Source organism: Osmia lignaria, chromosome 1, assembly GCF_051020975.1.
Source record: "Osmia lignaria lignaria isolate PbOS001 chromosome 1, iyOsmLign1, whole genome shotgun sequence".
Lineage (NCBI taxonomy): Eukaryota > Metazoa > Arthropoda > Insecta > Hymenoptera > Megachilidae > Osmia > Osmia lignaria.
Genome location: NC_135032.1, coordinates 10,864,363 through 10,881,749, shown reverse-complemented (window position 1 = coordinate 10,881,749; position 17,387 = coordinate 10,864,363). Strand labels below are relative to the sequence as shown.

The following is a 17,387-nucleotide window of genomic DNA, read 5'->3' as shown; positions in this document are numbered from 1 at the left end:
GTTTTACAGATACCGATCACGTGATCTGTGGAAGCTTATAGACCTTCTAGCGGGAAAGCAGTTTGAAAGTAGACTCGTTGACGCCATTTTTGATGCGTAGAATCATTCTACTTGGTTCTGAAATATCTCCAAACTCAACCTATTCCATTCGGTAAATTACATATTATTAATATTCTTTTTAATTTATAAGGTTTAAAATAAAATGGAGTCATTTCATAAGTTATAAATACTTTAATGTACACAACGTTTAAATTATTGTAGTACATCTTACCTTAACTTATAAAGAACGCGTGTGAACAGATTAATTTATAATTAAATTCATTTTTAAGGAATTAGATTTTAATATGTTACAGGTTCTCATAAAATGCTTTATAAATTTGAATTTTCAGATATTGGAAATTGACTACTGCAGTACTATACAATCACGTGTTGTTAAGGTACGTATATTTAATAAAATAAAATACATATCTCATTTATGTCTTCTATTATATAAAAATTTTTATAAATTTAGTCTATTTACTGTGTAATAAGTATTTAAATTTACCACTCAAGAATTTATATGCGAATATGTAGCATCTGTGACCCCTACCGGCACTAAGCATCCCATTCAAATGTCTGCTATTGGATGCTTGCGTTTCCGCGTGGTCGTGTCTTGGCGTGTAAACTTCAAACATTATTAAGTCACGAATAGTGCGCGTTTAAAGACGTAATTGTACGAATGATCAGTTTTTGATGAACAAAATGATTGCCTTACGAGACGATAGCAAGTGTTCGCGTTATTACAGTTCTCCTACGACAAAACTTCGAAACGTTCCATGTACATATTGCAAACACCAGTTTTTTTTACAAGGTAATCGAATTTTTTGAACTGCGTACCGGCTTCTTAAGATTTCGTTATTTATTCTTAATCGTTGATCACAGAAATACTAACTTATAAGATTTAATAGAATCGTTTAAAATATTATTCTCTGTAAATTTCTTTTTTTTTCATATAATTTTATACACGTGAATTAACATTCAGAGTATTTGAACACGTGTGCGAGAAATTATTAGATTGCACGTTGATTTTATTATTAAATGTAAAGTACATGAATATGAATTTATAGAGGTTAGAATAATGTGTGTTTATAAATCAATGTTGCTTATATGATACAGGGTTACATGTATTTATTCATGAAATAAATAACATTCAAAAAGGAATATTTAGAAATGTTATTTCTTTCATCTGTTTCAGAATTTGTACCTATGCGTGGATTAGTTCCTTTGCTATTGGAATGTGGGCATGTCATGTGTAATAAATGTGCAAAATTATCCATTCGCGAACCTTGTCCTTTATGCAATACCGTTTCACAACTTGACGATGATCAGAAGGTATCTTTACCTCTGAACATGTATGTCCTTGGATTAATGGTCATATCTCATAATCGATCGGTTCAAACAGATGATTGTGATATATCTTTTTCCAAGTCAATCAGTTCCAAGTCAAAAGCAAAACAATCCATACGAGGTTTGTAGCAGATAAGGAACTACATAGTTGGAGTAATTTTTTCAGTTAAAATAAAACAATTGTTGTTCATTTTCAGATCTCTGTCATGAATGTGGTATTCAAGCATCAATAAAATGTCCACAATGCAATGCATTATTTTGCATTCTTTGCTATTCAAAGGTATGTTTCTGCTATAACTGTTACATATTTTCATGTATGCTTAGCTTTTTTTCACTGAAAATACAATGTCAACTATGTTTTAATTATGATTGTAATATGTATGAAATAAAAATAAATATAAAATTCCTACAAATTATTATAATAAAAATATATTGAATGCAAAATATATGTTTTGCCAGATTCATGGAAAGGCATTACAAAGCCATACAAAAATTATACTGACAGACAGCAGCAACGATAATTGTTTCTCTGTACAAAATACTTGTTCAGAGGAATGTACAGAACCATTAGGATACTATTGTGAAGATTGCGAAGTGGCTGGGTGTTCACACTGTCTGCTACACTTACACAAGAAACATAATTACAAGACATTATTAGAGAAGGTTTGTATTTTAAACAATTGAGAATCGAAGCTCTATTAACGTATCATTTAAGAGAAATAATATGTTTTTATTTTTATGTTTCTTAGAACAAAGTGCTGCTGCCAAAATTCTTCGACGTGTCCAAGTGTGTGACCGAGAATCTGCAGAGGATTCGTCAGGCGCAAAAGGTAAGTCTTTACTGAAATTTGTATCTTTATTATGGAAAAGCATGATTGCCATATTGCATATACAATAACAAGTATACTGTAAAATTAAAAATAAATAAATTTGATTAACATATGTAACAGCACAAGTTAAAAATTAAAAGATTAATTATCGCAACACATAGTTCAAACGATTATAAATCATTTTGTTTTCGATCAGAAAATTTTCAGTTAATTTATTTTCAAGTTTGACTTTATGAATGATATTATATTGTATATGTGATATGCATAAAGACGACCATTAGTGTCCTTTACAATATATGCATGTATACAACATTTGGATATAAATAAGTAAACAGTACAAATATGACTAGAGGTAAACAAAATACTTACTGATAATTATCAGTTATTTTATACTTGCTTGATTCTGGCATTTCTAACTGTTCTATGCGAAATAATTAAATTCAGTGTCACACTTGCATAATATCTCGGTGATACAATTTGATTTTTTCTTTTAACTTATAAACAAATTTCGTCAAATTATCCTTATAGCGTATTAAATACAAAAAAAATCACACTCAAACCTATAATATAAAAATATTGCACATTTTTGAGTTTTCTAAAAGTTACTCTACATACACTGATGCAGCAAGCACACCCTACAATAAGTTTGTTGCTATTTATATAACAAATAATGGCAACAATTGTACAATAATTTAACTACACCCTAGATAAATCAATTATTCATTCTCTTTCGAGGTTTGCGATTTATCTTTTTGCTTTTCCTTCTCTTCTTGCTGCTTCTTTAATTTCTTCTCCTTCAATTTTGCTTCCATCTCTTTGAACTTGAGCTCCAAGTAACGATCGACTTCCGGCCCGGTGAAGTCTTCCGGGAACTTTGGCATTACCGGTAGAATATATTTATACAGTCGTTCGTTCAGTACGTATAATTGAGTCGTTGTTTCGCATTTCACATTGAACCACCAGTCGCAGGTTAATGCTACCTGACTGAATATGGTGCCATTCGGGCATAAAAATGATGATTTACCACCGTTGAGGTCGCAGTAGTGCCATACCTGCAATCAAAATCATAAAAATTTCATTAAATTTTCCTATTTGAGCAAATCAAGCTGGTAGCTTACCTGGCATCCAGTTTCTGGATCACCAAAGAATCCCTTATACCTCTGCTGTTTGCAACTGAAACTCGTAACCGGTATATTAGAATATGCCGGATAATCGACATTAGCCTTCCCTCTGGTAGCTCCATATTTTATCTGCGGGCTAGTTTTCTGCGAGCTGGGAATTTCATTAGGCTGTGTGTAACCATAACTTGGACTATCAGTAACAACTGATGGCAAAGTGAATCTCTCCTCCTGCATAACATCATCACTGAGATCCTCTGTGATAGCATAAGAATGATCAATAGGACCTCCATCAGTCTGAGGCCTAATTGTTGATACAAACATTTCTTTCTCTTTACTCGGAATCTCCTGAACCACTGGAATATAATATTCCACCACTTTATTATTAATCAAACCATTGGTATTATAATTCTGTTGAGAATGTTTAGGCTTCTCTTCCTCTTCGTACGATAACTTGGTGGCTTTATAACGATCAGGATCATCAGTTAGGTAGAGAGGATTCGGCGTCGCCTGGAACCTACTCTCAGTTATCACTTTAGGCCTCGTTTGAGGTCGTGGCTTATAATTATGTACCTTCTGTGGCAATCTTGGAGGAGGTATCATAGGAGGTGCCTGAATCTGAGGCAGCTCCTCTTTCTTTGTATTATGAAGAATATTTAGTATCTCGACTAAAGTCCTCAGACTGTTATCCAGGTTGTCCTTATTCAACATCTCTGGTAATCTTTCGCTCAGCAGAAAGCTTTCTACAATCTGCTGTAGATTCACGTTCGGATTTCGCGGTTGAGATAACACCGGGGGTTGTTTCTCCTCTGGTAATGGTTCCAGTGTTTGTACATCGGGGTAGGTGGGTGGGACGTGTCGATGTCCTTGGATGTCTTTAACCGGGTAATTAATGGCGGGATTACCGGTTGGCCTGACATTATAATCTAGCACGTACTCGTCTTGAACGTTAGCGTGTATCGGTTTAGCCGGTTGTTTCCTCGGCAAGTGATCTCTGCCATTTGTCGTGTAAGGTCGTAATGGTCTCACGTTTGCGTAGTACCTGTTCTCCTTTCGTGCGATCTGGCTGGATGCCGTTGTTATTTCTGGGTAGGATGCTTTTTGATCTTGATACAGATGATAGGGTACAGAATAATCCTCGTAAGCGTATTTAGACGTGTATTTCACGGGGGTGAAGTAGTCGTTGTCGCCACCCACGTCGCGAGGATCAAACTGCACGGAAGGGATGAATTTCTTTTCTTGGTTCACGCGATAGTTGGTACCTTCCTTTGGTAGATTATTTATTCGGACGTATGGTTGATTGTTTCGAACTAATTGATTCGTTTGGAAGTCTTTCGACGAGGATTCTCGCGATTGCATTACAGTTTGTCCATTAATGTAATTGTTGGCTACGTAGAAGGTCATGTATGGTATCAGTCGCCTGTATCTTTCTTTGAATTCGTCTAGTGTTATCTCCGGCAACGAGTCCTCATCTTCTTCTTCTACTACCACTTTCGTGGAGTTGGAGTCCGATGAAGAGGCTGCTGAACTTCTCGTAGATAAAACTAAGGGGTAGAAATTTTAATTAGTAATTTGTGGAGATAGCTATTTGAAAGTATAAAAATTTTTTAAGAAATTTTATTGTCTTATTTCACTTGAATAGATCATTTTTTATACTATTTATTTTTGAAATTAAAAATTTGATAGCGGTTTTGCAATAATTATATTTTTCATCACTTTCCATCAGTTATTATTCTAGCTTTTTTAAATAAAAATATAGGTTTCGAATCGTAGAATTCTTTGACCGTTTAATTTTTTAGCCTTAACATAAATACTTCTGCAGAGAATGGAATAAATCCGCTAGAATAACGTCCGGTGAATACTGATACCACGGGGTCAGATAAGAACACCCCAGCTGGGATTTTTCAATTTCTCTTTCCCCACGTTCTCGTTTAAATTTTAAACGTCTGCAAAATAGTAACAAATCCATACCTTTTGAAAGAAACTATACAATATCCAACTTATTTTTTAAAGTAGAATATTGAAATCATTGTTACTTTCTCAATAAAAAGAAAAATGATTAAAAGGACTAGAATTTATGCAATTCTCAGGATAATATCCACTTGCAAGAAATACTCTTCATAACTTCTCACATATATTATTCTCTCAAATGACCATACACCCTTAGCTTTCCTAACATTAGAATTTAATATATAGCCCAACCCTATAAAACGTGGAGTTAAAACACCTTTTTGCACATTAACTAAATGTATAGTAATAAAGGATGAAGCTGAAGGGACATTTATCATATTCAAGAAGAAGGATCCTTCCATTGTTCAGACGCAGGTCGCAAACGTGTGGCAGGATATAAACTCATCGTTCCGCTAGACTCGCTATGAATTTTTATAAACCGATTATTTAGTGGCGATGTAACAAAGTGCAAAGCGGTATCGCTGAGAGAAAGCTCGATGGTATTCGAGCATGGCACATCAAAGGGATGAACGCGCGCTGGTCGTATCTCTGTTACACACATACATATCTATACATACACACAGGTATAGAGAGGAGATATACACCGACCCCGACCTGGAAATCCAATTCGATTCTGCATGAAATGAGTCTGGAAACTCTCCGCGTAGCGCGGGCCGCTTTATTAATCCTGTCAGTACGGAACGTGATTGAAAAATCCGCAAAGCGCGTGTGCCACGACCCCTAAAGAGGTGCTCGTCCTGAAAATTTACAAAGCTCCACCAGCGATGTCTGTATCTGCATAAAGATGCAAGGCCATCATCCTTCTGGCCAACTGGACATCTGTCTCTCTTTACTTTACCCCTTTTACAGAAATCTGATTTTGAACCGCGAGTTAAGGCGGTGTTTAAACCTGTTGACCACATCAAGCATTTCAAGGGGTTGATATATCGTCTCTTAGGATTTTCTTTTTTGGAAGATTCTGTCTTTTATTTTTGAATTTTTTTCTCATTTTGAGGTCTGTGTTGGGAAATATTGATCAGATGAGGTGGGTTACATTAGTGGAGGGATATATTGCAGCTCTGGGTTTTTTTTGAAATTTTAGCTTTCACAATTTTTGGAATTTTATAAATTTTCAAGGTTTTTCCTTTTAAACTTTCTAAATTTTAATTTTCCAAATTTTAGATTTTTTAGCTTTTCAAATCTTAAATTTTCTACTTTTCTGAGCATTAATTTTCAATTATTCTGAATCTTCAACTTCTAAGCTTTCCAAGCTTCCATTTAGCTCTTCAAATTTTCTTAAGTTACTAAATTTTCAATTTCTTACTTTTCTAAGCCTGCCAAAATTTCTAAATTTTCCACGTTTTCGAAACTTAAGCTTCCAGGATTTCCTAAGTCTTCTATCCTCTTCGGTTATAAATTTTCCCCGAAAATGGTTAAATTGCCACTGGTCACAGTCAAAGCTTCATATCCATATCCATATTTACAGTTTGTACGAGTAACGAACTTCCTTCTATCCGTGTACACAATTCTTCATTATTCGATTACCCTGTCCTCAATTTTCTTTTGTTTCGTCGGCACGCTTTTGTCCTCTCGCATTCCATTTCGTACCCGAACCACGTAATATTTCGCGGAAAAAGGCTAGCGGGTAGTTTTTCACTCGTTAAAGAACTTTCGTTTTCGTCTATGGATATATATACACCTGTAGACGAGTTGATTTTCGCCGATTGTGTATTGGATCTGGTTGTTTGACACGGCCCTTCGTCTCGTCGCCCGGTACAATAAATAAAACCTGCGGTCGCCGTAATTTTTCGCCCCGTTGCCAATTGGCTGTATCGACTTTATCAGTTTCCATAGGCGATATCAATTGTCCACCGGTTTCGCTCTTTCTGTCCACCGTTCTGAATTACGATTGTAACGATTGCCTTCTATTACGTGGCCGTGTATATATTTTTTCACCCTGTCGAATACGCCAACAAGACAGAATAGGCAACGAGGAAACGGGAGGATTTTGTTCTGAAACGAATGTGACGCTATCGAATGAATTCCTTTTTTTTTTTTTTTCAAACTGTACGTTCTATGATAAATCGTAGCATGTTTCACGATGGATTTGACTTCTCTACTTTTTTATATCCAGAAAATAATTCTTCCTTTTTTCCCAGAATTTTTCGTTGCTTTTGTAAAAAAAGAAGAAGAATAACTCTTTCATAGCTGTGAGATTTTATTTCAAAAAATAAAATAAGGGACTGTATAATAATTTTCTGAGGAAATCGCAAAGCAATTGGGTCGGGAATCTTATTATCGATAAATTTTCTCATTTTCCGATACATCTCCCCCCTATCTTGGGAGGGAGAGACAGTGGACACCCAAGGCAACTTCCGAATTCCGTTTGCATCTATCTGGCAGTCGTCTCGCGACGAAACTCCGGGTCCGTCAAGCTTCCAAGTCACGTGCGTTCGAAATAACGGTAATCCGGGAAACCAATAGCCTCCAATTAATATTCCGTATCGAGATACCGATGAATCGGCACGACATTCTGCCGGACACGTCGAGTTTTCCTGTCGCACCGCTACAATATGTCGCGCAAACGTAGAAATCCAGCCGCAATTTGCCTACCAGTTCGTACCTATGTTATCCGTCACGTTGCGTATTGAAGGGAAAGAGAAGCAGATGGTAATCAATCGGGAGAGGATGGCAGACACTGCTAAAAAGATTGTAATTGTTACTTTCATCGATAGGAACGATCGGTTGATATTTTGTACCATTGCTGTACCATTTATCCTTCTCGTCCAGAGATGAATTTCTGGACAATCTATGGAAGTAATTGTGGGACACTGTAATGTGATGAACAAGGGTACCTTAAAAATATATTTTAAACGTATTATAATAGATTTTCATTATATTGCCAAAGGGTTAGAAGGGGTGGAAAATTTTTTCCAATGTTACATTTATCAAGAGTGAAAATTAAGTCTCTCACCTGGCAATATAACGAGAGAATACTGTATACAAAAATTCAAGAAGATTTGTTAAAAGGACTCTGCTAGTTTCATCTTGCTCTACTTTTTACCAATTCTGTTCAAAAGTAATTCTCTCTCCATATAAAGATTCTTCCTCCGACCATTTTCTGTAGCAGCACGTCGCGGTCGGCTTACACCGAAAAAAGAACGGTTTTAACTTCTTGTGAAAATACGTTTCCAGACTTGTGTTTCCAGTCACGAAGGGTTTTTGGAAATAAATCTTGCAAAGGCTGCTGCAGACCTTTGAGACTTACCAGACGTTACGTTACAACTTGAGAGTGTAAGAAGTACCTACTTATGGTAGATAGCAAAAATATTGGGAAACAGGGAAAACAGAAGAAATTGATTTCAGTTGAAAAAGAAAAAGATGAGAGATCGTTTGAACCCAGATAGCTTTCATGTTAATGAAAATATCAGCTCCTAGAATTTTTTAATTAATTCTATAATATTGCCAAGCTAATATTTTCTTATTAAAGTATTTTATTACCATCCTAGATTAAATTTAGATATTCTTTTATATATTGGTATCATTTGCTAGAATAAAGTGTATAACTTCCACAAAGATCTCCAAAGACCGAATAGGAATTAAAATCGCGTTACCGTTTAAAAGCTCGTGAAAATCGTGTTTTGAAGACCCATCGAAACGAGAGCGCCACTCGAAGCAACGCTCAGACACCTGAAAAAGCGTTTCAAAGAGTTACAATTCCGTGTTGGATTCACGAGTGTATTAAGTTTCATAAAAATCGAAATGGAAGGGGTAGTCGTATAGCGATATTGTGAACCGTATTTTCCCGCCTCGAGTGGACGTGTAATGGACCCTTTCGCTTTCGTATCGCGTGCATGTAATTACCTTCGTTACGCCCGTGCCCGCACACACACGTCCGTGTATGACTCTGAATGAAACCGACGGTGTATTTTCGCTTTTCCTTCGTTCCCGTTGCTACCCGCCGGCATCAAGATGAGTGAGGGAATACGCGTTATAATTACGCGTTATAAAAGCTTCCATTTAAAATTTCGAATTCGGTATCGAAAAAGGCAGCCGCGATAATGCGATCAGCCCGCGCAAATGAGGTTTTAATGATGCTCGTTTCAGTAACGTTCGCGTCTAATGTCATCGATAATTAATGGTTGTTGCGGTTTTTTTTATCCTTCGTACCCTTTTTTTAATTCCCTAGTATCGAGGTACCATATTTAGGATTTTTCATTTATTTGTGTATAAATATGGAAATTTATTTTTACCGTGTAATTCTACTTAAGAAAAAATAAGTTAGTTATTTTTCCTAAGAAAGCCTATTTTCCTCGACACTACAATTAAAAAGAAGAGAATTAGCGAAGTCTCTCTGGTGTTCATCCCGGCAATAAAGGGTTAAACTGATTTTTCCGTCGATAGAAGCTATCCTTTTCAAGGCTATTATCGCGGGCCGTTTACATCGTGGTCGTTAATTGCCACGGATCGCAGAGAAACTCGCAATTAACACGGAACTGGATGTGCGTTCGACGAGAGGTAGACGGTATTACCGCGGTGTATATTGTTTCAATTTGCATAAAGTCAACGCGAATTCAGCTTGTTCGCGAGCGAAAGGTCAATCAGTGGAAGATTAATTTGTATCGGGATATGGGGTAATAAAGAGTGTAGCGGTCTCACCGCGATCGATATCGATCCGACGATGTATCGGTTCTTAAGCAAGTACCCTTGGCCGGTGTCGTTAATCGAGGATAGATTCGTTTCCATCCATTGGACGGTAAATATAAATTAGATTCGTTCCGGTGGTATTCCACTTTCTGTGGTCGCCAACATGAAATAAGCTGCTGTAATTAAAAGTTTATGAAGTATTATTGTGCGGCTTCTCTTATCCTCGGACGAGTTTTGATAGCGAGGGTGAGGGCGTTAAAATGAAACTGGATATTTTGTTGTTAAAAAGTAAAAGAAAATTAATTCACGCTTTATGTAACTGTAATGTATCAAAGTGAAACGTACGCGTTGGGAAAATGATGAAAATAAAGGAAATATAAAGAGGTTTCCACGATTGAAATGAATACACACCTGTTTTACATAAGTTTCATTTTGTAATGCAATTCTAATTAATATACGTTATGTTTAAATAATGAAGACTTTTGCCGGGTAATTATAAAAATGTTCGCTGGAATTTTATTTCGTTTCACAACTACCATTAACAGCTCCTTTCTACAGGAAATGCTTCGAATGATATAGAAGGTGTTACGTAAATTCGTTTTTGTAACTTTGCTATTGCAGAAATTCTGTTATTATCTTAATTGTCGAGAGGGGTTTGGTCTTAGATGACGACGAGAAAATTCTTCCAACTTTACATTAATTTTAATTAATTTATGGATAGGAGAGTTTTAATTACTTCAACACTAATGTGCAAGTTTAGTTTTCAAGTTTTTCCATTTGTGGAAGGTGCTTTTCTATTTGCTCAAAAATAAGATTCTTTGTAATAACTTTGTCCTATTAACATATGTCACGTATAATGTAAATTAATTATTCTTGATTAATTTTTAATTATACCTTCGAGGAAGGTAACTCCTTCCTGGTTGAAACATAGCAAACTGAGCTGGCGTAACTAATTTCTACTCAGGAATTCATTATCACTGTTTTGTTGATCGCGAGTGTACAAAAAATCAGCCGAGTTTCTTCAAACTTTCATTTTTAAAAATTTCTAAAAGCAACTTTGAATACGATAAACAAAATGGAAAATAAATCACGTTAAAATCGCTAGCATGAACCATCCCCTCGATTCATATGATTTTCGGGTAAAGGCAAGGGACTCGTCGGTAGAAACAACATTGTAGTACGTTAATACAGACGAGCGACTGGAAGCTCGCGTTTCTGGTTTACGGTTGACCCGTCTCAGCGGCAGCTTCCGCTGAAAAGCGAATCCGTGCTACCCGTTTTGCACGTCATTTAATTAAACCCGGAAAACGAGCCACGTAACGACACTCGTTTCCACGAGGGGCGAGTTTTCGAGGCATATCGTTTCTATTCGAGGTCTCGACGGTCGTGTGCGTGGGAGTTGGGTGATCCGAATGGAGAATCCAGCAACAGATACCTCGCTTGCTTGTAACCGAAACCTGGACCTTAAGGGGATACAAAGCTGTGAAATTAGACGGAACAAGGAAACGGTTCCCGTGTAAGTTCCTCGGGAACTTCTCTGCATTAACGCTTCCTATCGTACCTACTGCCGAGAGATGTTCACTGGATTTAGTCGAATTCACTAACGGTCATTGGATATAACATCACGGATGGGTTAATTTCCTTGGCGACTCGAACAAGCTGCATTCTCTTGTGTTTTCTTCGGATGTTGAAGAGGGATGAATCGGGGGGTAGATGGGGTGTCATTTGAGGATTGGAAATTAAAAAAAAAAGGGTTGAAAATTTGGAGAATGTTAATATTTCATTAGGTATCTGAAAGTTTTGGGTAAATAATTACCCATTATTTTATTTGAATATTTTTAAAAATTATAGCCAATGGAAATTTTATTTACCTTTGAAAATGATAAATTTTCGAAGATACAGGAATCTTGAAAATCTTAAAAGTTTATCAAAGAATTCAGTGACCAATTTCTTCAAATATTTGCAAGATACTGTCTCTAACTATTCGTTGAACAAAAATGATAGAATACGGTAGAAGTGGGTAGGAAAGGAGGTTCGTTAATACTATGGATTCGTACGAATTTCGCTTGTAACCACGCGGTCCATTCTTTGAACGGGTTCGATCCTCGTGGGGAATACGGAATTTCGCTCGATCGATTGATTCCACTCGATTGTGCCCGCGGACAATGTGGTCTCGATTAAGCAACGAAAGGCCGGCAAACGAAAATTAATACAACATAGCCGGACGCGTGTGTATGATAGAGGGTGTATTTGCTCCCTCCCTTATCCTTCGACGTGTTGCTGGTATTATACGCATCCTCTTGTCGTGTACCTTTTCTCGTGTTAATCCTTGCACTTCGAAATGATTTGAATGCTATGAAATAAGGGTTAAAATAAGAGTTGAAATTCTGGGTGCTTGGAGGGATTGAAATATAGCAAGATACACCACTTCTTAATCAATAAGATCAAATTGACCTAATTTATCAAATCCTTCTTCTGTATTTCAATACTATTTAGTTTTGTCCCTGTTATCCATATAAAATCATTTTCACCAAGTAGATAATAAGTGTTTCTGTAGAAATTCACGTGTCATCAAAAACTTCCAAGTGTCTCTACTGTCATCGACAGAAACAATCGAAGTTTCAAGCCTCCGATGCTTGCTCTTCTCGTTTTCATGCGTCACCAGGCCGCTCAATTAGTTGGGCCAAATCAGATCACGTGGATACCGATTAAATAGAGGCTTTCAATCGAGATCGTGGTCAGCAAACGGTCGCGTTCGAATAGTCCAGCGGAAAATGTGCAAACGTTCGAATATCAATAAATAATCGATCAGTTTGGATTTCGGTTGATCGTAATCGATCGATATGTTTGAGGTTCGCGATGATCCGTTAACGGAAAACGCCTGATTATGTTTATGCAATCCAGTTGATAATGTAATTTAACAAAATAATTTTATCTTTCAAGTATTTATTTGTATTTCTTATACCACACTAAAAAAATTCTTTCTATTTTATAAAACAATAAATCAAATTCATTTCTTTTTTATAATAATCTCACGAGGGTCAATTAAAATGGCCTTTTTATGGAATCTGCGAAGACTTTCATGACTGACCATATATTATATTATAAAATTATTAGTCTCGAAAGTTGACCATTCGAGACACATCGATTATATAACTTCCTCCGTTAAAAAATTGTTTCTTTCAATCGGACAATCGAGATGGAGATTCATTGTGTTTCATATTTAATTACATCGCGGGCCTTTAATTTAAAATTAATTATTCCGTTCGCCGTCGGGCCTTTGTCCGTTTAGAAAAGTTAACAGCGGGACGGCGGGAAGTTGGGGCTGCTCTCTTGTAGGAACCAGTTCGAATTTATTGAAACAACATATAATTGCGGCGCGTACGCGCTGCTATTATTCGAATTTTCAACCGACTCGTTCATTTGGTTGAATAATTTCAACTATTCGGTCCAGGTATTCCGCAAATTTAAATCGATTCTATGCGCCGAATCTTATTGGCCCGGCCGTCGAACACACGTAATATAAAATTAGCGATGAAACGCGTTGATAATTGGATATTAAAATCTTGCGATAACCGCACTTTGTGCCGCCCCATTGTCGATACGCGGTCCTTTTACTCTTGCAAATATTTATGCAGCCGTGAATTTGTCATAGTGACAGCACTGTTTGATGTACAATTCTATGAAATAGATTTTCAATGGTTCATAATTATTATATTCATTTTATTGTGTAGCTTGTTGCAGATGAAATGGTAGATTTATTTGACAGATTTTCAATAACTAATTTCGTTAAAATATTATATTTATTATTTATAAAATATGCTTAATCCTTGAAATTAATATAAAATTCAAAATTCGATTAAAATTGAGCCTCTCTCCATGGTCCGCCTTAATTTTTATTAAGGTTTAGGAAGTTTCTTATCTAACGTTGATAAAATATCTTTTTTTTAAAGAAAAATTGATTATTTTAATAAATAAGGAAGAATATCTTTCATTACAACAGAGCATTAGTTATTTAATAAAGGAAAAATGTGCGAAGAAATTGACGGTGGATGCCTCGAAATCTTGGAAATTGCAAACGATGAGGAAAGTTTGAGTAGTAGCAGAGTATGAACTCTTTTAAGCCAGGCAATATTCGTTCGATCCAATTTTCCCTAACGCTAGTATTCACAGAGATATTCAGGTAGTTCCAGTGGCATGTACTAACCAGTATACGATAAACAGGATGTTCCATTCTGGAATGATACATAAGGGTGTTCGATAAAAGTTGTATCTAATGGCGAAGAAATATTTAAATTTTCTCTCATAGAATAATTCTTCTAGAAAGAAAACTTTGAAATATCCCGATACTTACAGAAAATACAAAATTTCCAAATTTTAATATTCGTTTCTAATTTATAAAAAATTTCATGCGACAAAATTTTGATTTATTTTCCATCGAAATTACATTCCATTTAATTACGTCCTCTTACAGAGATTAAATTCCAATATAAATTCTATATTTTCCATATTTACATTTAATTTCAATTACGACAATTGATTTCTGTAACGTTTGATGATTAAATTCTGATCAAAGATAAAATTTCATATTACACTTTCGGTTTTTCGGTTTTATTTTCTCAATATTTAAATTTCCCTGCAATTCTTCAGTGTAGCACTGTCCAATTATGACCATCACGGTTCTTAACCCTCTGAAAAGTGATCAAACTGTTCTGACACCGGCCGTTGCCTCAGTTCTTCGTCGAATGCGATATGCAGATGACTTTCAAAGCATTCTGCCTTCGAGCGTAGAGTATCACGGTCAAAGGACAGACGAATGGTTGTAGCTATCACGATGGGTATAGACTTCAATGAAGGTCCGAGGGACAGGAGGGGTGCAAATTGGAAATATTCGACGGAATGGAAAATGATACTCGAAGGTTTAATACGATTTATACGAGCTCGATCGCAAATTTAATTTGGTCCTTATGAATCTGTATCGACTGATCATGTTAATTGAATAGATATTACTCATTATAAGTAATCGGCACTTTTCATTATTTTGCGTTCACGTCTTGCCTCTCACAAGTATAAATAATATAAATATAATAAGCATTAGATATTGAATCGATGAATTAATTCATAGGGAGTAAAACTACCCTTAATCTTAGGACCAAGGAACTAACTTACTAAATATTTTTTTTCTTTAAAAGTATAAAAGATATGAAAGACATTTTTACAGGTATTTATAAAACGAGTTTTTTTCTGCAATTTGGAATATTGAGATGTAAAATCAGAGCCAAAATGGCGGCACAGGAGGTGGAATAGTCGAGTCCTGCATTTGATGCAGTTTTTTACGACGCAGTCTATAAAAACTGTAATTGTCATTTAAAACAAAAACTGTTCGAATTTTTAGGATCTACATTAAATTTTCTGGGAGAGTACGTCGAGATTTTATGATTACTGATATAGTTTTTCTTTAATTCGTACTTTTATTCTAAATTTTATGGTTGGACACAGGTTTCCTTCATCTTATCAATATTTTTTCATTTGAAATTTCCAGGGTAGTTTCACCCCTTAGTAAATTAAACAAGTAACTTTAAAATAGAATACTAATACCAACGTTTGAAAAAAGGTAAAAAAATTTTAAGTTAAAATTTATTTTGTTTCACATATCCACATCAGTTCTATTGTCTTTTTAAATAGAAAAATTCAAGTAATAAGTTAGCTAATATAAAACTAATAAGCAAAAAGTTGCCATGAATAATAATATCGTTTTATCAGTGAAAACAAAGTTTCACCGTTAGTATCCGAAGGATGCAACACGGTGTATAATATTAGATGAAAGTTTGAATGCACCAGGAGCCGGTTCTTTTAGCAGTTTAATTATTTTACGCTGATCAATACTACATTCATAATTGCGCAGACGTTAAGAGTTCCAGGGTGTTTCTAAGAACGTGTTTACATTTTTTCTTTTAGAACGTTCAACATCACCGACGAGTTTCAGTTAATTACGAGCCAGAATTTCTGAGCGGAGTTCTTCTCAAGATTTTATATTCAGAAAATTGTGCGCACCAAGCATGGCACCTACGTTTACGTTTTTCCTTTTTCTTTTTTCTTGATTTTAAATATTTTACTTCGTTCCAGCCAGGTTCTGATGATTCTTTTCGTGTTTGCACGTTGAAAGAACGCACGCGTTTAATAAAAATTCTACGGATAAATAATCTTCTCTCTTTCTAGTATTATTACAAAAACTGATTAACATAGTTCTCTTCTTTAATTTATTTCAAAAGAGAGTGTACTTTCATGATTGCAAATTGTAATTAAATGCAAAAGCATTTGTGCAAATACCCTATGGTGCCTTCAAAATTACGTCTATTCAATTTTTCACCTTTGTACAGTTCAACCCCTTAAATTCGACGCTTCATCCCCCAATGGAAAATTCATTAGATATTAAATTCATTAGAATTTTCAGATTCTACGCATCAAAAACTATAGATTAAAAAAGAAAAATGTCGAAAATTTGTGTGTTCATTAGATATTAAATTCATTAGAATTTTCAGATTCTACGCATCAAAAACTATAGATTAAAAAAGAAAAATGTCGAAAATTTGTGTGTTCATTAGATATTAAATTCATTAGAATTTTCAAATTCTACGCATCAAAAACTATAGATTAAAAAAGAAAAATGTCGAAAATTTGTGTGTCCCCTAAAGTAAAGTTTAACCCCGATATCAGCTGGAAGGGTTGAAACCCCTAAAGATCAGCTGAAGTGAAAGAACTACATATTACGAGGATCAAGCATCACGTGGTTGATCGTGAAACTAACGAGTGCACGGTGCACTTAATTTGCATGAATCGCTGGAGCTCGATGCGTTGGATAATCGAGTTCCGTTCCGTCGACGTCGAAAACGTTACGGTTGCGAGATTTCCGCTCGAAAAGAAAAGGAGTCGTCTGTGAGTCAGGAGTGTCGTCGAGATACACTATACATACATACATATATATATGTGTGTGTATAGGTAGCCGGCGACATTTCACGTGAAACTTCTTACACTCGAACGAGCAGGTTGCCGCTCTCGGCACCGAGGATGAATACTGTCTTCGGGCGTTGAAATTACAAACGCGACGACGGCTTGTCCTCTCTCGTTACGATCTTCGCGACCAGTTCCTGCCAGCCAGACACGTCGGGAGTTGAAGTTCGCGGAGGGGAACATCCGCGGGATACACCCGTGTCTCGAGTTACAAATAACGAAAGTATTCCTCCACCTAACCCACCCCCTTACTCCCGCGCCTTAGTTGCACGAGTTTCATACTCGGCGAACTTTTACATGGTAACGTGTTGAAGTGGCTAACTACGAATGCGTCGAACGACACCCTTTATTTAACCCTCGAGAGTACGTACGAAAGAGGAACTAGTGTCTCTGGGAATGCTGAGCAATGTGTTATTAAGGGTTGTATTTTTTATTATTTTCGTAG

At 35.9% G+C, this 17,387-nt stretch overlaps 2 protein-coding genes across 3 annotated transcripts in view; one reads left to right on the top strand and one right to left on the bottom strand.

The window, feature by feature from the left end:
* Positions 1-604: 604 nt before the first annotated feature.
* Positions 605-17,387, top strand: part of qin (tudor domain-containing protein qin) — a 161,143-nt gene continuing 144,360 nt past the window's right edge. The window contains exons 1-5 of one of the 2 annotated variants that reach the window (XM_034328031.2): positions 605-850; positions 1,235-1,507; positions 1,584-1,666; positions 1,846-2,049; positions 2,136-2,216. In XM_034328031.2, the coding sequence (XP_034183922.2) occupies positions 733-850; positions 1,235-1,507; positions 1,584-1,666; positions 1,846-2,049; positions 2,136-2,216 (759 nt within the window). In that variant the 5' untranslated portion in view covers positions 605-732. The remainder of the gene's footprint in view (positions 851-1,234; positions 1,508-1,583; positions 1,667-1,845; positions 2,050-2,135; positions 2,217-17,387) is intronic. The other variant, XM_034328032.2, reaches the window with a different exon arrangement.
* LOC117606054 (uncharacterized) overlaps positions 2,401-17,387 on the bottom strand; it is a 40,084-nt gene continuing 25,097 nt past the window's right edge. Inside the window, exons 2-3 of the mRNA XM_034328033.2 lie at positions 3,335-4,878; positions 2,401-3,268 (exon numbers count right to left, since the gene is read on the bottom strand). Coding sequence (XP_034183924.2) covers positions 2,933-3,268; positions 3,335-4,878 — 1,880 coding nt within the window. The 3' untranslated portion in view covers positions 2,401-2,932. The remainder of the gene's footprint in view (positions 3,269-3,334; positions 4,879-17,387) is intronic.